At 53.6% G+C, this 22448-nt stretch overlaps 1 protein-coding gene across 7 annotated transcripts in view; it reads right to left on the reverse strand.

Annotated features, from left to right (window-relative positions):
* SEMA4D (semaphorin 4D) overlaps nucleotides 1-22448 on the reverse strand; it is a 128475-nt gene that overhangs the window by 1126 nt on the left and 104901 nt on the right. For 5 of the 7 annotated variants that reach the window (XM_070375217.1, XM_070375213.1, XM_070375215.1 and 2 more), the window contains 3 exons: nucleotides 17820-17992; nucleotides 17692-17735; nucleotides 14385-16700 (listed from right to left, as the gene is read on the reverse strand). In XM_070375217.1, coding sequence (XP_070231318.1) covers nucleotides 15772-16700; nucleotides 17692-17735; nucleotides 17820-17992 — 1146 coding nt within the window. In that variant the 3' untranslated portion in view covers nucleotides 14385-15771. Of the gene's footprint in view, nucleotides 1-17; nucleotides 2309-2682; nucleotides 2781-6925; nucleotides 7136-14017; nucleotides 14228-14384; nucleotides 16701-17691; nucleotides 17736-17819; nucleotides 17993-22448 lie in introns of those variants that run through there. The other 2 variants (XR_011465063.1, XM_070375218.1) reach the window with 2 other exon arrangements.

Consider the following 22448-nt stretch of genomic DNA (forward strand, 5'->3'; position numbering starts at 1 on the left):
ATGTGAAGTAATGAGTTGGAAGGGCGTCCCGCATTCTTTACCATAGTGGTAAAGAATGTACTTGTAATACAAGAGATGCAGGAGACACGGACTCAATCCCTGGGTTGTTAAGTTCCCCAGGAGGAGGAAATGGCACCCTACTCTACTAATCTTGTGTGAAAAATCCCATGGACAGAGGAGCCTGGTGGCCCACAGGCCATGGGGTCAAAAAGAGTTGGACATGACCGAGTGATTGGAGCACAGCACAGTGAGTTGGAAAGAGCCTGCTGTGGCCGGGGCTGGCGGCGAGGTGGAGGTTGTCTGTGTAAAGTACCAGTCTGTCTTTTCATCTGTTGTTCCCAGTGAGTACCTAGCTCCCATACACTTTCTGAGCTGTTTCAATGAGGAACATGCGATCTGCTCCAGCAAGCCCTCCATCCGGTCACAGGTTTCTCCCTCAGGGCCACCAGAAGGAACAGCAGCAGGGAGGGTCCCCGCCCCACTGTCCCCGTCAACTGTGGTAGGTTTGAAAATAGATTATTTGAGAGTAAAGGTTCCATAATGAACTTACAGGCAGAAAGTTAACTTGTCAGCTGTATTCAGCAGTCTAGAACTATAAAACTGATACATAAAAAAAAAAAAACCCCACATTAAAAAGTCTCTGCTAGAGATGCAGGTTGTCTGTCTAGATCCCTGAGGCCTTTGGGTCTGTGGTGGTCAGATTAGCTGAACAAAGTAGGTGGTTTTTAACATCACATTAAGCTGCTGAGAGGGTTTGCTTCTCGTGTGACTTAACGCTGGGTTCCCCTGGCAGCCAGGGCATGGTGTCACTTTCTTGGCAGAGGCCACTGCCGCAGGTGACACAGTGACCTACTCTATGCTGATGGCACCACGGGAAGCAGGCAGGCTTCCCGAGTACAGACACTCTTCATGGAGCAAACATTTCAGTGGAACTCTTTTATTTTTTTCCCCACAGTTCAGAGAATCAGAACTCATCCTCATAACTACCTTTTCCACCAGAACCCTGCATGCTGATACTACAATAACTGCAAGCGTCTATTCTGATCCTAGCACCAAGGAGAAGGCCCTGCCCATAGAGCAGAGCAACCACCCCACGTGAGACCCACAGCGAGAGCAGATGGATGTTGTGCCAAAAGTCTTGTCACAGTGCATCGTGGGTGATCGGTGATCCAGCTCAGCCTCTGCTGACAAGGCGGACTGGCAGCTCGGTGGCAACTAGGATGACTCTGACCCCCAAACCAGCCGTCCTCAGAAGCCTTGTTCACGACGGGTCCTGGAGGTGACTGGCTGGAAACGTGTGCTGCTCTTGAACAAAGGCACCCAGCTTCAGAACAAGGGGTCTGGAAACAGGCTGTGGTCATGAGGCTGAGGAGATGTCCATTTGCTAGGGTCATGAGAAGTACCACTTAATTTAACAGAGATTTTAGTTTTGTGATAGGTGAGCATTCCACTAAAAGCAGTCATTCTGCAAACAGTGCCTATAAGGTTCCAGACTGAGCAGCCTCGGCCGCCACATTTACACACGGCAGTCTCCAGGTGCAGTGTGAGTAACTTGGGGACCCCATACCATGTGGACAGAGTAGCCTAATTAGACCCGTACTGCTGTGAGCAGGGTGACCGGGACCCAGGAGACGCAGACCTGCTGGCTTTTCCATCAGACAGGCTCAACACCTGGGCCATGGCTGCGAGTGGACGGGTGCACACTTGGAGCTTTAGGAAGCAGGCTCTGACATTAGTGAGTAATAACACAAAGTCTCCCATCCAAGTTAGCGCTTGAGTGTGGACCTCAGCACTCAAGGTTTAAGGCAAATTCTGGTCATCTGGAGCCTTGTCCTTCCTGCCTTGTCTCCTAGAGATGAGCAGCTGAGTGTGAAGGGGGCTCCAGAGCAGTAAAACCAGCAGTCACGAGAGCTGAGCTAACACTCGGCTGTGTGAAGGACAACCCACTGCATGACATGAAAGTAACTCAGACCTGTGGAGTGTAACAACAGTGCTTCTGGAAAAGGACCCGTCACGCACACGCTGTCTTAACCAGAGTTCCTGTCTGTAGCCTGTTAACCCCGGTTTCCTGCTCCTGCCAGACAGGCCATTCTGTCCCATCTAAGTACCTAATTAAAACAGACGTTCTGGCTACTGCCGCAGGCCCCCTCAGGGCTCCGTGTTCTCGGCTGTGCAACCCGAAGAGCTGTGTCCAGCAGACAGGGAGCTCACTGCCCTGAGGCCTCCGGGGCTGCGTGTCGGGTGGCAGCACGGTCAGCCTGGTCAGCACGGCTTCCTGTGGCTAGAATGCGTCTTGGTTACAGCTTTCCTGAAAGAACACCATGGACTTCAGTTCTTGGTATAACAGAAAAGCCTGAAACCTGCTTCCCATGTGCTTCCTGGGGGGTCCAGGGTCCTGCAGGAGGGAAGCCTGGGCCTACTAAGCTCTGGGCTAGGGGTCAGGGTGACCGTGGGAGGCTTCTTGCTGGAAGCAGCTGGCCCCACCTAACTTTGGTTTCCTGTAAGAGCCCCCTCTCCCTCCCCCCAGGCTGGAAGGCAACAGGTAGAAGGGGTGTGGGTTTCAGAAAGCACAACTGCTTTGTGGGCCAGGAGGAAGCACATGGGGCCCTCTGGCAGGATAGGCCCCCAAGAGGGACAGCTGTCATCCCAGACCCCTGCCCTGCCTCATGCCCGGCCACGTACCCACGCCTTCCTCCAGCTCTGCATCATGCGGTCGTGCTCCCCAACCACGGCCCTCCAGCTGGCGAGCTCTCTGGTCCACCTCTCCTGCTGGGTCGCCTCTGCAAGATAGAGGGGGTGCTCCAGATCTCAGCTTCCAGGGCTTCATGGCCCCTGGGGTGGGGGCCCCCCTCCAGCCACAGAGGCCGTGCTGCTAGCTGAGTGACACCTCTCTGCTGGGCTGAGCCGAGTGGGCTTGTGAAAGTGAAGCTGCTCAGTCATGTCCGACTCTGTGACCCCATGGACTGCAGCCTACCAGGTTCCACCGTCTATGGGGTTTTCCAGGCAAGAACACTGGAGTGGGTTGCCATTTCCTTCTCCAGGAGATCTTCCTGACCCAGGGATTGAACCCGGGTCTCCCACATTGTAGGCAGACGCTTTACTATCTAAGCCACCAGGGAAGTCTTGTTTACTCCTTGGGCTTTCTTTCACTTCCTGGCTGTGGGGGCTTCCCCAGTCATGTTCCCTGCCTGCTGTTCCCAGGCCCACCAGCTCTCATGGCAGCTGCTCCCCAAGGCCACACTGGCCTTGTCCCCCACCTCACTGGCACCTTTGGTGCCGCCAGGAGAGGGCCTAACTCCCCACACCTCATAGGGCACTGCACTCATCCTGGCAGGCTGGGGCTGCTGCCCCCTCCCTCGAGGGAGATTGGTTGCCAACATTCGGAAACCAGCTTGGTCACTAGGGCTGGCATCCTGTTACATTACCTGGCACTCAGTCCACACCTCCTTGCGTGTGTGTGATCACTGGACTTACGGATACAAGGTCACAATTGGTAATGCACTTGTTCTCAGTTGCTAAGTCATGGCCGACGTCACAACCTCATGACTTTCACACCAGGCTTCTTGGTCCTCCACTATCTCCCAGAGTTTTCTCAAATTCATGGCCATTGAGCCAGTGATGCTGTGTAACCATCTCAACCCCTCACACGATTATTCATTTTATCTTGACAGCAACAGCCAAGGGCATTTTACAGAAATAAAGGAATGGAAGTTCTAGGTGGGAGAGAGTACTGTCATTTCCTTTTCCCCGGTAATTCCCACTCAAAGGACGAAGGACCTTTTAAAATACGCACATTTACATATAAACTCCATCTTGAAAATGGATGAAGAACAGGAGAGGAAGCTGAAAAGCTGGGAGTTGAGAAACAGAGGGGCCAGTGGAAACAGCCTCGGTAGAATGCTGACAAGCGTGCAGGGTCCAAGGCCAGCGGCAGTGGGGAGGCGGTCGGGACCTTGGAGGCTGAGAGAGGGCAGGCTTGCAGGCTGCTTACAGGCTGTGCACTCCTGCACAGCCCCCAGGCCCTAACCACTTTGCACAGCCAGGATGCTGCCCTCCATCTGCTCCTGAAGACTGGTGGTCTTGGAGAACTCGGGCCTGGGGGCCTGGGCAGTACCTGCACTGAAGGCAAATCAGATGCTGGGCTTACGGACTAAATGATGAGGCCCCAGCCTCTTGCCAACCGGTGTCCTCACTGATAACCCAACCTGAGCCATGTGGGCTTAGCTGGAGCCCCTCCATGTGACAGTGGAGGGGTGCAAGGCAGACCGACTCCCTAGGGCACGTAGGAACTGCCTGGAGAACTTGAGATGCCCCCAGGACTTGGGAGGGGCTCTGCATTTCTAAGGAGGTCCCAGGTAGACAGATGCTGCCCATCCAAAGGCCACATCTTGGGTAGATGATTATCAAGGGTCCCAAGACTTCAGAGGGAAACAGAACCATCAAAAAAGGGACAGCTGAGAGGGAAAAGAACTGGAAAATCCTCTCAATAACCTTAGAAAGGGGAGAAGATACTACATCCATGAGACGAGAAGAGAATGCAGTCATGACAACAGAATGAAAACCTCTGAGTGGTGTTAAGTGTGACAGTGGGACAAAAATTCAGCAGGTGAGAAAGAGAAAGTTGAGGAAAGCTAACAAGTAGAGGTGACAGGATAGAGAAGATGGACAGAGGCCAGGCCAAGTAGCCCAGGATGTAGGAGAGCAGTTTCATGGAGACAGGAAATGAGGAAGCTAAGTGCTGAATACTTACGACAGTTGAAGGGCAGAGGCTACCATGTGTAAGGGGTCTAGCCAGGCACTGATTGAGACAGTGCTCAGCAAGATGATGGTTACATGGGGTCACAGGGAGACCCTCAGGAGCAGAAGACAGAGCCAGCATCACACACTAGGGAATGATTTTCACATCAGAATTGTCCACCCCGCTGGACTGTAGTGTGAAGATGGAGAAAAGACATAGGCTCTCAAAATGCTGTCTTCCCCCAGACACTCTGGGTGTGCCAGAAGAAACACTTAAGAGAAAAATGGAGAAAGTCAAAGGAACACCAGAAACAAGTCATGAGACCCAATACCAGGGGAAGGGACTCTCCAGCCTCAGCAGGAAGGGCTAAAGGCACATGGCTCCTGGTGCAGAGGGTCTGGGGAGCTGACAGCAGGGGAACCCAGTGTGTCTGTGCTAATCAGGGATTTCACTGCAGAGTCTGGGTGGCAGTAATGACAAATATGAACCAAGCAAAACAACAACCAAGAAAAATGGACTGGTTCAAAACCAGGAAAGGAGTATGTCAAGGCTGTATTGTCACCTTGCTTATTTAACTTCTTTGCAGAATACCCTGATAGCTCAGTTGGTAAAGAATCCGCCTGCAATGCAGGAGACCCCGGTTTGATTCCTAAGTTGGGAAGACCTGCTGGAGAAGGGGAAAAGCTACCCATTCCCCTATTCTGGCCTGAAGAACTCCATGGACTATAGTCCATGGGGTCACAGAGTTGGACAGGATTGAGCGACTTTCACTTTCATTTGGGATTCCCTGGTGGCTCAGACAGTAAAAGAGTCTGCCTGCAATGCAGGAGACCTGAGTTTGATCCCTGGGTCAGGAAGATCCCCTGAAGAAGGAAGTGGCATCCCACTTCAGTATTCTTGCCTGGAAAATCCCATGAACAGAGGAGCCTGGGGGGGCTACAGTCCATGGGGTCACAAAGAGTCGGGCACAGCTGAGCAACTTCACATTGCAGAGTTCATCACACGAAATGCTGGGCTGCCTGAATCACAAGCTGGAATCAAGATTGCCAGGAGAAATATCAATTACCTCAGATATGCAGATGATACCATCCTAAGGGCAGAAAGAAGAGGAACTAAAGAGCTTCTTGAAGGTGAAAGAGGAGAGTGAAAAAGCTGGCTTAAAACTCAATATTTAAAAAACAAGATCATGGCATCTGGTCCCATCATTTCTGGCAAACAGATGGGGAAAAAGCAGAAGCAGCGACAGGTTTTATTTTCTTGGGGCTCCAAAACCAATGGATGATGACTGCAGCCATGAAATTAAAAGACGCTCCTTGGGAGAAAAGTTATGACAAATCTAGATCGCATATTATAAAGCAGAACCATCCCTTGCTGACAAAGGTCTGTATAGTTAAAGCTATGGTTTTTCCAGTAGTCATATATGGATGTGAGAGTTGGACCATAAAACTGAGCAAAGAATTGATGCTTTTGAACTGTGGTGCTGGAGAAGACTCATGAGAGTCTTTGGACAGCAAGGAGATGAAACTAGTCAATCCTAAAAGAAATCAGTTCTGAATACTCATTGGAAGGACTGATGCTGAGGTTAAAGCTCCAATACTTTGGCCACCTGATGAGAGGAGCTGAATCATTGGAAAAGACCCTGATGCTGGAAAAGATTGAAGGCAAAAGGAGAAAGGGGCAGCAGAGGGTGAGATGTTTTAGATCACTGACTCACTGGACATGAATCTGAGCAAACTTCAGAAATACTGAAGGAGCAGGGAGCCTAGCATGCTGCAGTCCATGGGGTCATAAAGAGTCAGATCCAACTTAGCAACTGAACAAGATAAACAACAATAAACCAAGCAAACAGGGATCAGCACAGTGGTTGGTTATGTGGGAAACAGAAGTACAGAAGGGGAAGTCATAACAGAGTTGTTATCTGGCCATACAGAGTTGGCCATCCTTATAATGTAACAGTCTAATATTGGGAGGACGAGATTGGCAGCCAGCATGCGTGCATGTCTGCTCATGGGCACAGGTGTGATTGCATGCAGGTAGGCACACACAGGCATGCCGTTGGGAGATAAGACAGTGAAAAAGTAACTTTCTGTCTTCGTGAAAGCCGATAGGTAATCCCCAGACTGAAGTGTCCTCATGCAAGCTTGCTTGCTGCTAAAGGGACAAGGGCAAACGGCGAAGCCCACTCACCGAGCCTGGTCACGGTGATGCGCGCCTTGGAGGTCTTGTTCCCGGCCCGGGAGAGCGCAGAGCAGCGGTACTCGGCGCTCTCCCGGAGCGCATCTCGCAGCCAGCTGAGCACGAGGGCCCTGCCATCGGGCAGTGCGTGGGTCTGCGTGGGCACACACACCTCCAGCTCGCGCCCGTTCTTCTCCCAGAGGAAGTGAACATCTGCAGGACCTGGGGATACACAGACCATCTTCACCCCTGGGACCCCCACCAGGGGTCATGGGAACTACTCTGATATGGGAGGCAGGGGGTGGGGGCTTCCCAGATTAGGGGCCTTGTCCCAGCTGGTCCCAAAGTGACAGGACAGCTTTCTCCTAAGTCTCTGTCCTTTCCCTGGAGGTGGTTCCCCACTGTGGTCCCCAGGGAGCAAAGGGGTACAAACACTTCACCACCTCGTGCCCTGTAGCTCCCTGCTCCTTGATCTTGCTCGGGCGCCCTTGCATGGCGGTGTCCCCAGGACACGCACACAGGGCCATCGGAGTGAACCTCTTTTTCCTTTCTTGCTGGGCTGTGCACCCCTGTGACATGCCTGGCGGCTGTGCTCTGGAGAGGGTGTCTGTTCTGCACAGACGGTCTGGGCCCGGGAAACTCATGTGCCCACCTGGCCCTGCTGCCCCCACCTTTGGCTTAAAGCTCTGCCCCTGCAAGCCTGCTCCCTCTCCCTGGGGCATCGGGAGGTCAGAGCTGCCTGCCCCTTGGGGCCTGGCTGGGCCTATGACCAGGGGTGGGACTGTCACCAGGAGCTCCTAGGAGCACCAGGGTGCTGAGAAGGGCTGACAGCCTGTCTTACAGAATAAGGACTTGGAGGAAAACGGACTGGAGGTGGAGAAGGGCCCAGGCCAAAGCCCCCTTCCTGAAGCATGCTAGGGTTCCATGCACCACCACCCCCAGATCCCATGCTCATTACAGAGAGGCCGAGGGGTGTGGGCCTTGGAGACCAGTGTGTGGAGGGCCTGGGGCAAAACTGGGCTCTGGCCCCAAGGCTGGAATCAGCCTTACTCAGCACGGCGCCTCCTGGATGGGGCCCCCCGTTCCCCTGTATAACGTGCGGCTGGGTGAGCCCAGGCTTTCAGGCTTCACCCTGGGCCCCAAGGGCTGTGCTGAGTCAGGCCCACCTCCCATTCCTACTAAAGAACAAGCCAGGGCATCTCCCCAACATCTGATAAGACACCGGCTTCCACTCTAATGTAGGCCAAAGGCAGGACAAGTTCCGACTGAAACACCCAGTCAGCACCCAGGCTCCTTCCTGGGGTGTGTGCAGACCCTGTGGCTGAGCTGAGTTGCGACAGAGCACAGGACAGGCCAGGTGTTAGACAGCAGCAGCTGCTGCCTACCCCAGGCACCTGAGAGGCTCAGAGCCGGGTAGGAGAGGGAGGCAGGCCCTGCTCCCTGAGGGCTCTGGGGGAAACCCATGGCCTCTGTTCCTGCTACTCCCAGTAACGGAGCAGGGGGCTGTGCTGAGGCCATTCCCCCCGACTGCCTGTGCCAGCCGAGCACCCCAACCATGTGGACCAGGGGGCCTTTCTGGCCTCCTTGCCCAGGGACCTAGCTACCTGACAAATGCCTGCTATTCCATGTTGACTGTACCACCCTGGGCAGGCAGGTCAGAGTCTGGCCTAGACCAGAGCAGCCCTGCCTGATCACAGTCCTGCCTGAGAATCAGCTTTCAAGAGCTCAATTCCATCTGAGGTGCCCACCAACCTGGGAAGGACATAATAAAACATTTCACACAGGATGGTCAGGAGTACCAGGACTACATCTATCTGTGGCTGGAGTTCACAGAGCAGGAAAACCCAACGACAGAGCTGAAGGATTAAAAAACCTGCCCGAAAACAACAGGCATCTGGGTGTGCGTGTGAGTGGGGGCGTGTGTGCACGCTGGCGGCGTATGTGCACGCTGGCGGCTGGTGCATGCGGCTGGCTGAGACGTTTCTCTGTCACATGCTGGGCTTTTTACAAGGGGAGAGAGAAAATGAGACCTTTGATGGACTCCTAGTGAGTCAGGTCCCCGTGTGACCCTCCCAGGGCCTATTCACCTTTGGCCCACCACGTTCAGGATCCTCAAAGATGTGATTTGATTCTGCTCTTTATACTTCCCTGAAGTTTCAAGTTCACTACAACAAGCTAATATTGCTTCTACAATAAAACAGAGTGCTATGTGGAAGAAAGACACGAGCCACAGGCTCTGGAGGGAGTTCTGAAAGGTGTTCAGCAGCGATTCACACGGCAGCTCCCTGCGGTACTGGCCCCATGGGGACCGTGGGGTCTGTTCACTTGTTCTCTGTGTGGGATTGTTGGTGTTTTGTTCTGCCACCATTGTATGTGTGCTCAGTCGTGTCTGACGCTTTGCGACCCCATGGACTGTAGCCTGCCAGGCTATTCTGTCCATGGGATTCTCCAGGCCAAGAATACTGGAGCGGGTTGCCATGTCCTTCTCCAGGAGATCTTCCTGACCCAGGGATCAAGCCTGCGTCTCTTGTATCTCCTGCATTGGCAGGCGGCTTCTTAACCACTGAGCCAGCCGGGAAACCATAATTTGGTACAATATACATTTTTGTATACAGAACATTTTGTACCCTACCCACAGATAACTCTATACTTTTATTTTCAGATATGCATACTTATACATATATGCAGATCCACACGTACAGGTACACACACCCGTGTCTGTGACATCTGCTGGGTGCCTGCCTCCCTTTAACTGAAGGCACTTGGTGAGACCATGCTTCATTTAGTCATTCCCCTGCTGGTGGGCAACTTCGTGCAGTCTAACTCTTAAGGTGATACTCATGAGCCATGACTGATCAAAATGCAAAGACTTCTCAGAACACACAGTGAGGTCGGTTCTCATCTCCTCGCCCTGCCCAGTGGTGACACGCACTGAGTCCCCAGGACAGGAGCCCCAAACGTGGGTCACAGGAACCTCGGATAGGTTCTCCTGACTGATGCTGAGACAAAGACCCCAGGTGGCCTGAGCTGGGGACAATTCGTCCCCCTGAACCATACAGGCCAGGACCTCTCAGGAGCCAAATTCTCCTTAGACCCACAGTCATTGGGACACAAACAACATGAAAATCACTCCCACATGCACCTTTACAGTGAGTATAGCATGAAGCACCATTAAATGTTCTCTAAATGGGGATGTAACCGTGTCAAGTATTAAAAATGTTAAAATACTTACGTTCCATTTATTCTTTTTAAAAAAACTATCCAACTCATTCTGAATGCAGAAGAGATTAAAGAGAGAGGGAAAGGAACAGTTAAAACTGGTCAGCAGGGCCAACACATGATGTCAGTGGGGACCTGGGGCAGCAAGCCAAACCCACCTGCCCTGTCTCCCAAGGGCCTGCTACCCAGAAATTTGGGGTGCTGGGCCCATCCCTCATAGCCACTGTGGGCTGGGGCCACCGGCAGTCTCGGGTCCCAGCCCCCACTTCAGGTTTGTGGGACTGTTGGCTCCACCCTGACCCCACCCTGTCCAAAGAAACCGCTAGGCACGGTTGACTGTGGGTATGTTTTAGTTGCTCAGTCGTGTCCAACTCTTTGCAACCCCATGGACTGTAACCCGCCAAGCTTCTCTGTCCATGGGGCTTTCCCAGCAAGAATACTGGAGTGGGTTGTCATTTGTTCTCCAGTATACTCCACTGTGGGACAAAACCAGAACTCCTCTGAGCAATGGCCCCTTCTTGAGGGAAGCCGACCCATCCTAGAGGTGAAGGGCCTGAGAGTCCCCAGCTGGAGAGGGGTGTAAGATCACCCCAAGTCAACAGGCCATGTCCTGTGCAGCTCCAGGCATCTCCCTCCCTGTGCTCAACTCTGACTCTGGGGCCAGCTCACCTCCCATACTCACGCCGAGTCCTGCAAGCTATTGGACGGCCAGGTGCCCTCATAGTGGTGCTGTTCTGGTCTCTGAGCACCCAGAAGCTCTGAGTACACACCAAGGACGCTCACTCCGGATTCCCCTGCGTGGCTCAGAGTCCGCATGTGTGTGTGTGCTCAGTCACTCAGTCATGTCTTTGGGACTCTTTGGGACCCTATGGGCTGTAACCTGCCAGTCTCCTCTGTCTATGGGGATTCTCCAGGCAAGAATACTGGAGTGGGTTGCCATGCCCTCCTCCAGAGGATCTTCCTGACCCAGGGATCAAACCCATTGTCTCCTTCATTGGCAGGCGGATTCTTTACCGCTGATTCACCTGGGAAGCTCTCCAGAGTCCACGAGAATCCCATGGACAGAGAAGCCTGGTGGGCTACAGTCCACGGGGAGGCAGAGTTGGACACAACTGAGTGACTAAACGTCAGCAAAACTTTCTGTGTGTATATATGTGCATGTGCAAGCACATGATTTGCACAGACATGCATACAGACACATCACCAATCACTGTGATCTGCACAAGCTTGCCTCGTTTGACTGTGCTTTGCTATATCGCACTTTGCAGAGACTGTTTTTTACAAATCAAAGGTGTGTGGCAACCCTGCATTGAGCAAGTTGATTGGTGCCATTTTTTCCAACAGCATTTGCTCACTTCCTGTCTGTGTATCACACTTTGGTAATTCTCACTTCACTTTATAAACTTTTTCATTATCATTAATATAATAATTGTATGGTGACTATGACTGGTGATCTTTGATGTAAGTGCCTCAGCTTGCTGAAGGCTCAGATGACCATTAGCATTTTTAAATTAAGGTACATAATGCTTACTCCATTCTTAATAGACTATAGTATAGTGTAAATGTAACTTTTAAATGTACTGGAAAAGGAAAAAATTCATGCAACTCACTTTATTACAATAGTTGCTGTATTGCAATGGGTCTGAATCTGAACTTGCCACACCTCCGAGATGTCCCGTATCTTAATCTGTATTTACAGGCAAAATGAAATGAAATGTGCTCACATGCACACAGTGGAAGATCTCTTTGCTTATCTGTTCTAATTTTGCCACAAGAGCATGGATTTTTTCAGATAAGCAGAACACGACTATATGCCTTCGGGATTTCTCCAGCTCAGAACCTCTTTTCTCCATTTATCAGTATTTTCCTAACTCCCAACTTTCAAACAGAAGACAGCCAGCAGGTAGGAGAACCACCCCCAAACCCAGAATTCATCTTCCCTACACTCAAGCCTCAAGGCCTTTGAATAGAAGCACGGCCACAAGGCACAGTTGTGCAGAGTGCTCTGCACCAAACAGAAACACATACGCATCCACAGGTGTCTGCATACATGTTCATGCAAGAACACACAGACATACAGGCACACGTGTGCACACAGAGATATGTCAGTACAGAAAGCACATACATGGACCTATGTACACATACACATGTCAACATACAGACGCCCAAGCACACACACATTCCACCAGCATAATCTGGAGATGCAGAGAAGACAGTGAGCCGAGAAGCCCCTCACAGTCACTCAGCTCTAAGGCTGTGCCCACTGTGAGAAGCTGACCTGGCCTTAGCTGGGCCAGCGCTCCAGCCACCGTGGGATGGTTTGGAAAGCCCAGCTCCGCAGTGACACCCAGGCCAAGGCCAGGTGGGAGCAGCCTGGACAGGGCGGTGCCCGCAGGTGGAGGCAGGAGCTGACACCTGTGCAGAGCCACAGCCTGCACTGGCTGCTTGAGCTCCGGTGCCTGCCACCACTTGGGGCAGGAGCTGTCCAGGGCTGCTGCCTTTTTAAACACCGTGCACTTGAACACCCGCACTGTACCAGGAACCAGCATGGGCTTGTGGGCTAGATTTAGGAGAAAAGGGCAACACCCGCCTAGATCTGGATGTATCATGGGGGGTACCCAACCCAGCCACCTGCAGCAGGAAAAGCCTGGGAACAGGGCCCAAGCACAGCCTCAGACAGAGGAGAGGCACTCTCGTCCACTCCGCCCCTCACCAGCGGGTCGCCCTCGGGAAGGGGAGGTCCCTGAGCGGAGACCGATCGTAACTGGTCCACTGAGGGGTGGGCCCTCACAGGCCATCTGCGGGGATCCTGAGGCCTGCGTCTGTCAGCATGGAGCCTGGAGACACCAGCACCCACTGCCAAGGAGGTTCCCCAGCGTGGCTGTGGAGGATGCTGCCACTGCGGCCTGGGCCAGGGAGGGCTGAAGCAGTTCCCCAACGCCTGCCTGAGGAGTCAGGGCTGAGAGCAGCACTCAGGTGACCTGGGGGCCATACGGACCCATCCCTCTCAGGTCTGTTTGCAAGCATCTCCTTCGTGGACAACATCCCTGTCCACTGCCTAGGGCCTGCGCAGAGCCCCCAGCGGCTACACGTGCAGGGTCACAGTGGACACAGTCACTTGAAGGCTCGTGAGCCAACCCACAGGGAAGTGGGCAGCAGCTTAACACTTCCCACAGCTTGCTTAAATTCTCCAAACAGTGAAAAAAAAAAAATGAGGTTTGCTTTTCCTCCTGAGTTTATTCTTGAGCAGGCCTGGAGTATGCTGTGTGTTTTCTCTGTAGCTACTAATGAGTCAGAAGATGGCAGCGGGGAGACCTGACCACCAAGCACTGCCCAGAGCCCCCAGGGGACACACTCGGCCCGGAGGCGTGGCTGACACCCCATCTCGGTGTTGTCCAGCACCGAGCCAACACCGCCTGTAGCTCAGAGCACACTAGACTTGACACCTGTTCTGCCTTTAAACATCTCGAAGCAAATTGTTCAAACAGTTCCCAATCTGGAGGCTCTAAAGTTCAGTTTTTAAATCTCCAGATGCCACGTCTATGAAACCCAAATTGTTAGCCAACACAGAAGTAACCTTATATACCAGTAACTGGCAAGCTTCAGCTCGAGTTTGTAAATAAATTTGGGTGTGTGGCCATGCCCACCCATCGGCAGCTTTCAGGTTACAAAAGAAGAGCTGAGTAGTTGTGACAGAAACCATGGCTTGTGAAGCCCTAGAGTTTGGCCCTTCATGGAAAACACTGGTTGAACCCTACGGTCCACAGGAACAGCTCCGGGGTCACGGTTAAGTGTCGCTGGAGATTACCGGAGGGGTGCAGTAAGGAAGGCAGTGCTCCTGGAGGAAGTCCCCCCCACCCCCACCTGGACAGGTGCCCTGCTCACCTGTGGCCTGGCAGAAGAGATGGAAGGTCCCCAGGGCATGCACGTGCTGGGCCTGGTCGCTGAGGAAGGGCGGCAGCAAGGTGACCTGCAGGCGGCGGTCAGGCCCTGGGCCCGAGGCCGGCCAGGGGCTTCGGGGAGAGGAAGATGAGTCGGGGCCCAGACAGGACAGGGAAGAGGACCCCGGAGGAGGGAAGGGCAGAGGAGATGAGGCTGCGAGACAGAGGACAGAAAAGAGAGAGGGCTCTGAGGAGAAGTCATCAGGAGTGCACCGCATGCCAGGGAAGGAGAATGAAGCACAGGAGAGAAAAGGGGCCCAGGCCACGTGGGGAGGCAGCGGAGGAGCCGCAGAGAACCACGTCCCCGCATCAAGGATATAAGCTTCTGTTTATTCGGTTACTTTCCAAATGTATACAATTCAAAGTAGAAAAATAAAAACAAAGTAAATCTTATAAAACACAAATGTTTACACCAGAACGGTCAAATGCTATCATGCTGGAAGATGACATCGGCCACACAGGCACACACGCTCAGAGTTTATTGCTCTTTGCCACGGAAAGAAAGCCTCCTCTTGTGGGCGTCTGGAAAGCAGGAGGTGGAGTGTGACGTCGGTGATGATAGGACCGTGCGGCCCACTTGCACCTTGACAGATGGCGCCAGGCTTGGCAGGTCTGCGGCAGCAGCATGTGGGGGCTGGGGGGCTGTGGTCACTGGCCTGGCTGCCCCCTGGCCACCCAGCTCTTTTCCAGTTGTAGACAGCTCAGTTAGGCCAGAGAGTCTGGGCAGGCAGAGAGCATGAGATGGAAGCAAAATGGAAAAGGAGATGTTCAGATGACCAAGACATCCTGGAGAACATTCTGCCTGAACAAGAGGTTTTCACCAGTGGCCATGGGCATTAGATTGTAACACGCTTGTCCTCTCAGCTCTGGGCTAGCCCAGCTCCATCCATAGCAGTCTGGGGCCCGTCCCTCCCTCCAAACTCTACCCAGTGTCGTGGAATGGTCCTCCATAGCCTTCTCCTCGAAAGAGTTAAGACAAGAGTAAAAAGGTACAGAAAGAAAAATCTCTGAAAATGATGCTTCCCTCAAGGAACAAAATTTTAAGAATAATTAAAAAAAGAAGTGTGATCAAGAGATGATTTTTGTCTACATTTCTAAAAGCGGAAAAGAATGCATTTAGCAAAAGTAAGTTTATCCCTGAGAATCTTAAGCAACGTAAGCCATACCTTTATCCTAATATACAACAAAATTCAGAAGATGTACATCTTCCAAATATTAAAACATCTGCTTTAGTAATTAAAAAAATAAAATGACCCAACACGCCAACATAATTAAAGCAAAATCCTAAAAAGTAATGACGTGGAAGGAAAGGTCCGTGCCAACCTGGACAACAGGTGATAAGTTACCAATCTGATAAACTAAAACGTCATTTCCAATCTGGAATTAAATTATCTTTCAGTGGCTGCTACGAGGAGGGGACGTTCATGGCCCTTCTTCTCAGACCAGTGGCAGTCTGGCCATCTTTCCGCCGCAGAGCGGCCGTGGGTGAGCCTGCGGGCGCGACTCCAAACGCGCCACCGACCAGGGAGGCCAGACTCGATGCTTGCTGTTTTCCAAAAGGACAAAGAGAAACCAAGTCACAAGTGCGACCCAAGAAAAAAGACACAGAAGGCTGAGGTTTGCTGACGACGGCTACCTACGCAGCACTGGATGGAGCACTGAACTGGCAACACAGAGACCCTGCAGGCGGCCGGAGCCTCAGTCCCCGTCTGCATCCGAGTCGGCGAACTTCAGCTCGCACTTGACGTCGAACGGCCGGTCCCTGACCGGGAGCTCGTCGATCTTCTGCGAGTCCTCCCGGTCAGTGGGCAGCCGGCTGGCCATCGTGTCCTGCTCTGTCTCGTAGCCGGTGTCCAGGGCTGGCTTGGGCTGTCCCCCATTCTGCTGGGAGAAGCTGCCCTGCTCCACCAGCGTCTCCTTCACACTCTGCTCAAAGTCTGAGAAGTCCGACGTGGGCTTCTTCTTCCCGAGGAGCATGGCCGAGCGGAATTTCAAGCACTGTCCGGGCAGGTAGCCCTTATAGCAGTTGTAGGAGACGAGGCAGAGGAAGAGGGCGAAGAAGAAGAGGAAGAGAAACATGAGGAGGCGGTTGTCACTGGACTTTAGATACAATGTCTTCTCCGAGTGGACTTGCGGGACCGTGTTGATGACGATCTTTGGTTCGCAGGACGTACTAGTGGCTGCCACGGGGCTGGATGGTGGGGGAACAGCACCCAGCGTGGTGACCTGCACGGCTGGGGTCTGAGGAAAGGAGACTGGGGTGGGCCCCACTGACACTCTGGGGGTGATCCGACTGCCTTCTGTCCGTGTGGCTGGAGAGGTAGAGGCCACTGTGGTTCGCTGGACCGTCTTGACCTCCAGAACATGCTTGGCCACCACCTGCAAGATCGTCTTGTTCTTGACCTTCTCCTCCGACAGGCACTGATACACCCCGCTGTCTCCTTCCGACAGGTTGAAGATGAGCAGGTTCTTTCTGCCTACCAAGCTGTACTTGGGGCTTTCGGCCTTGAGCACGCCGTTCTGGAACTTCCATACCACCCGGGCCAGGTTGGACTTTTGGGAACATTTGAGTTCTGCTGTGCCGCCATGCTTGAAAAAATGCTGCAGGTAACTTTCTTTAATTTTATCTGGAACATTAAAATAAATGTGCACAGCATCAACAACCCTGCTCAATACTTCTCTCAAAAATAGGTCAACACGTACAAGAGGACACAAGAATTTCACCCAGTGGAGCAACATGGAATCTTCCAGAACAGCTAAGGAGATAAAGACATGCGTGACCAAAAAGCAAAGATGAGCTCCCAGTGGCAGCCCCGGGGGACGGGGAGAACTCCCAGGCCAGGCAGGCTGCACAGCAGCCAGCTGTGCCTTCTGGTGGCAACGCCAAGTCAAAGGTATCAAGCTTCTGCTAGCAGCTCGGTGGGCCTTGCCCCCTCCTCCTAAACCTGTCTTAACTGATGACATCTGTCAGGTTAGGGATGGGAGCCCAGGGCACACCTGCCTTCAGCTGGAACATGCCTGACCTCCTGGCAGGGGTGGGATGACCTAAGGGGAACGGGAACTAATCTCTCCTGAGCACCTCCCTCCGGCTCACAAGAAGTATGTATGCATGTATGCTCAGTTGCTCAGTTGCGCCCGACTCTTTGTGACCCCCAGGCTCCTCTTCGAGGCTCCTCTGTCCATGGGATTCCCCAGGCAAGAATACTGGAGTAGGTTGCCATGCCCTCCTCCAGGGGATCTTCCCGACTCGGGGATCAAACCCATGTCTCCTGCATCTCCTGCATTGCAGGTGGATTCTTTATCCACTGAGCCACCTGGGAAGCCCCACAAGAGGTGTGGCCCCAAGCTAAGCGGAAGAGAGAGGCATATCAAGAGTGGACGTCACGGTTTGGGATGAGAGTGCCTTCCAGTAAACACACTCTGCATGGCTTCGGCATCCTGTTTTGCAATACAAGGGACAAAGAAACATCACAGGGATCTGCCATGAGATACTCGACCTCTGTTCCGAGTAAGGAAAGAAAAACAAAACGTGCGAAATGCTACAACAGCAAAGCGTCATGAAATGGTTAGGAGACCCGGCTGCCCCTAAAGGGGAGGTGGCGGGGACGGGCAACTTACCAGGGCAAGTGGATGCGTCCCCATTCATTTCCTGAATCAGTCCCCTGAAAGACAACGGGCACAGTTACAGGGTGCACACGCGTCAGGCCGTGGGGCTGGGCTGGGCACCAGCTTGCCACACACGGTACCTGCTGGGGCTGTCAGTCTGGTGCAGGGCGACACAGGCGGCCACGGCCGGGCTCCAGGCGCAGTAGGGGTCCCGGGCAAGCACGCAGTCCTCGCAGGTGCCATGCTTCCCGCAGAAGGCCACAGGGGCCTGCACCACGCCCGAGTTGGAACCGGCATAGACAAACTTCCTGCCCTGTGGGGTGAAGCAGACAAGCGCAGGGGGCATGGGGTGGGGGCAGCCTTCAAGGGCCGGGTGCTTCTCTAGCTCACAGGGAATGGTGACAAGGCATCTCCCCGAGCTTCTCGAAGAGGCAGTGGTACGAGGCCAGGTTAGATCCTGGACAGATCTGCATAGCAGCATTGTGACATCATGGGCCGTGTGTGGTTTTGCGGGCTGGGGGGAGTCCACAGACTAACTCAGAGTACACTGGGCCTTGGTCCAAACTCCTCCTCCTCCTTCCGAGCACCCACCCTCACCCTACTTGCCAGAAGTGCTTCTCTGCACCTTCTCTGCCAGCTCCATGCACAGGAAGATGCACTAGCCTGACACTTCTGGTCGCCCTCCCAGCCTCACTAGGCAAGAGGCCACAGCCTCCAAAACTCATCTCGTGTTCCCAACACGTGAACCCCAGCACAGAGACGACACATGTCAGTGTGTGAATCCAGCGAGGCCACAGTGAACGTCAGAGGAGAGCAAACAGAGTTTTAATAAACAGAGTAAGACAAGTGAGGAGGCAGTCACTGCTCTCGCGTCGACATTTACGAGAAATGAACACAGCTAGGGAAATGGAGAGCCACGCTCAGAGTGGCCGTGAGTGTCAGTCGCTCTGTCGTGTCTGACTCTTTTGTGACCCGTGAACTGTAGCTCTCCAGGTTTCTCTGTCAATGGGATTCTCCAGGCAAGAATACTGGAGTGGGTAGCCATTCCCTTCTCCAGGAGGTCTTCCCGACCCAGGGATTGAACCTGGGTCTCCTGCACTGCAGGCAGATTCTTTACCATCTGAGCCACCAGGGAGAGGAGCAGAGAGCAGGGCAGGATCCTCTGTGCTCCGCAGCACTGGGCCTGGGACCCATCCCTCTCAGGCTGATGGCCCCAGAGCCCACAACACAGAAGGAAAACTGGGTGCCATTGGGCAGGCTGATTTTTCTCATTGAGCTAAACTACAACAAAGGCTGCCCTTCGGCGTCCACCTGAAGCCCACCAGGAGACTCAGGGCTGGCGATTCAGAAGCTCAGCATTTACTCTCTCCTTCCTGGTGAGTCACTCTCACCTTGACATTCTAGAAAGGCCTTTGTTTAATGTCAAAAGATTGCCAAGTTTACATGACGCTTCGTATTTGAGACTCAGATGAGACACAGCCTCTGTCCTCGGAAACGCGTTTTCAAGTAACCTGTCTGGCTGGAGTGCAAAGTCCCTGGGTGACCCCAGATCCCCTGGCCTGTGATGTCTCGAAGGCCCAGGGGTCACAGACCCACCGTGTGTGAGCACAGTTGAGAGAGAGGGCAGTGCCCCTGTGATGGCGTCACACTGTGAAGACAAGTGACAGAGAGCCAGGCCCAGTGCTGGCCTGTCCACATAGGCAGAGACCTGGGCACTGAGGCCAGGAGCACCTTGTATTCGTAAGAAGGAATCAGGACGACATCTCAGATCACAGTTGGGATCTGTGACTCGGAGGAGAGGAAAAGTTTGCTGGGATGACTGGCCCAGCGGGCAACTTCAGCGGGATCCTATAGAAGAGCCCTGGCGAGGGTGTGGACACTCCTGCAAAGTGGGGCAGGTGGTCTGGGTTGGGGAGGGGGCAGCCTGTCCCAGGCTGGCTCCATCCCCCCGCCCTACAGTCCACTCAGCCTCCAGCCCTTGCCCCCCAACAGGGCAGGGCTGAGCCCCCATGACTGCACCTGACCCATCCCAATGAATGTGGAACAGTAAAGTGTCCTGAGACCTCATAGCAGTGACCGCAGCAGGCAAGGCCCACAGGTGGACACCAAAGTCAGTGGGCAAGAGGGAACTGGGTGTCTATTTAGCCTCAGAGCATTACTTGCTCAGTCATGTCTGATTCTTTGTGACCCCATGGACTGTAGCCCACCAGGCTCCTCTGTTCATGGAATCCTCCAGGCAAGGATACTGCCATTCCCTTCTCCAGGGGATCTTCCCAACCTAGGGATCAAACCCAGGCCTCCTGCATTGAGGGTGGATTCTTTACCATCTGAGCCACCAGGGAAGCCCACAGTTGCCCACAACTAAGCGTCAGCCACTGCGGGGGCTGAATGTGGCCCCCAAACTCTTCAACCCCTCCCTCCAGGAGCTGGGGCTTGGCTCCTGGCCCCCTGGGGTGGGCTGCTCCCACTGACCACAGAGTGTGGAGATAACACAGTGGTCCAGTGGCTAAGACTACATACTCCCAATGCTCCTGGGTTTGGGCCTTGGTCAGGGAACTGTATCCTGCATGCTGCAATGAAGATCCCACATGCTAAAAGTAAAACTGGACGCAGCCAAAAAACAAAACACAAAAATCAAGAGGTCACACTGACTGCACCTTCCTGAGACAAAGGTCATCTCCCCAAAATGCTCAACATCAATCTAAACACAAGAAACACCAGGTATGCCCAAAATGGAGGGGCATTCTACAAAATGCTGACCAGTGCTCTCCAAAAGTGTCAAGGTCACCAAGATGAGGGCAGATGGGGAGCCATCCAGACCGGGGGTACTGAGGAAAGGTACCAAGGCCACGTGTGGCCCTAGAGTCAGAAAGCAGGTCATGGGAACGTGAGGATTGGGAGTGTGGAGGTGAGTTAGGGTGCTGCTGCCAGCAGACCTGCTCAGGTTCGATAGGAGCGCTGGGGAAGGGCTGCAGGACTACTCCACCTCAACTCTTGCGTGAGAGAAAACAAGCCGGCCGGGGACCACCTGGCTCCTGTGAGATGTGCTGAGTATGCACATGCTCAGGCCCCCACCCTCTGGGGGACTGTGCCCTCAGCTGCAGCACTGGGCTCTCATCTCTGGGTCCACGCGTGGGTAGTTGTGGGTGGATGTGGCCAGAGCTGGAGGGACTCCCGCCTTTGCTGCACAGGTGGTATCTCACCATTACAGAATGTTCCCAGAAAAACCACACTTAGCCTGGCCCCTGGACCCAGGGCACGCCTGCCATGTACACACCAGAGACGAGAGCTGGCCTGTTCATGCAGCAGGGGAGAGACAACCCCAGTGTCTACCAGGGGGTGAATAAAGCAGATGGGTATGCACAGGATGGAATGCTACTCAGCCCCAAACAGGAAGGAGATCCTGTCAGCTGCTACAACATGGATGAACCTTTAGGACCTGATGCTCAGGGAAACAGGCCCACCTCAAAAGGACGAATGTTGTCGGATTCCACTGACACGAGGTTCTTCTTAGAGTAGTCAAAGACACAGAGGTGGAATGCAGAGGGGTGGGTGCTAGGGGCTGGGGAATGGGAGGAAGGGAGACTTAGTGGTTAATGGTATGGGGTTTTAGTGTTGTAAGATATGAAGTTCTGGGGATAGATGGGGAGGAGGGTTTCACAATGTGAATGTATTTAATGCTTCTAAGGTGTACACGCAAAAATAATTAAAATGGTACAATTTATGAAGTGCATTTACCACGATGCACTTGTTGTGAGAGGACAGGAGGTAGAGACAAGGGACTCCCCGACCTGGTGGAGGCTGTGTGCCGGGCCACCCTGTGCTCCCCCAGCCCTGTGGTGCCTGCTCATTAGCTTTCTGCAATGAGGACCAGGCATGAGTGACCCAGGAGAGCCTGCTGGTGGGGAGTGGGGAGGGAGGAACTGGTGTCTTTTCACCCCAAACAGCCGCTTCCTGCTGCCATGGCAGCACAGCCAGCATTCCAAAGCCACCCTGAGCCCACCAGCCCAGGAGGTGTGGGACCCCATGACTGCACAATGTGTTTTCATCTGTTCTAGGCAAATGAGCCGGGCCCCAGCGCAGTGGGGGCTCCTGTGGGGAAAGGTGATTCCCTCCCTGGGGCTCCAGGCTCCCTCCCGGGGTGCCAGCCTCCCTCCTGGGCCACTTGACCATTCCTGACTGCAGGGAGTGAGCAAAGGACTGATCTGTGAGACCTTCCAGTAGGCGATCCTGCCCCCATCCTTCCCGTGGGATCAGTGACCACAAAGACTTGGGTCAGGATGGCAGGGCCAGCTGGGTCCAGGAATGATGTCTTGTGGAGCAGAGCTGAGCCCTGCTCTCACCACATGTCCACTCTGGGGGCCCGGCCTTAGTTCTGATGAGTATTTGACCATTTGGAGGCCTTAAGCGTGCTTGGCTGAAGCACCCAAGCAACATGGTGGTGGCAAGAAGGGCGCCTGGGTTTCCTTATTTCAACAAATTGTACAGGAGAGCGTGGCGAAGGGTGGCCAAAAGCACTGCTCGAGAGGCACAGATCTAAGTCTGCGAGCCTAACTCCACCAGGCTATTCTGTCTTCCTTCCCTTTCAGAATTGGAGGGAGAAGACACACACTGCAGGGGCCGAGAGGGGAGGGGACCCTGCAACAGGAGACTGAAAACCAGATGCAACTCCTCAAGCTCATGATGAAGGGGAGAGGATGAAAGCCCACGTGCAGCATTTGCAAATGCAAGCCTGACCAAGACGTCACCTTCTTTTCTTTCTCACCTGC

Source organism: Bos mutus, chromosome 8 (assembly GCF_027580195.1).
Source record: "Bos mutus isolate GX-2022 chromosome 8, NWIPB_WYAK_1.1, whole genome shotgun sequence".
Taxonomy (NCBI): domain Eukaryota; kingdom Metazoa; phylum Chordata; class Mammalia; order Artiodactyla; family Bovidae; genus Bos; species Bos mutus.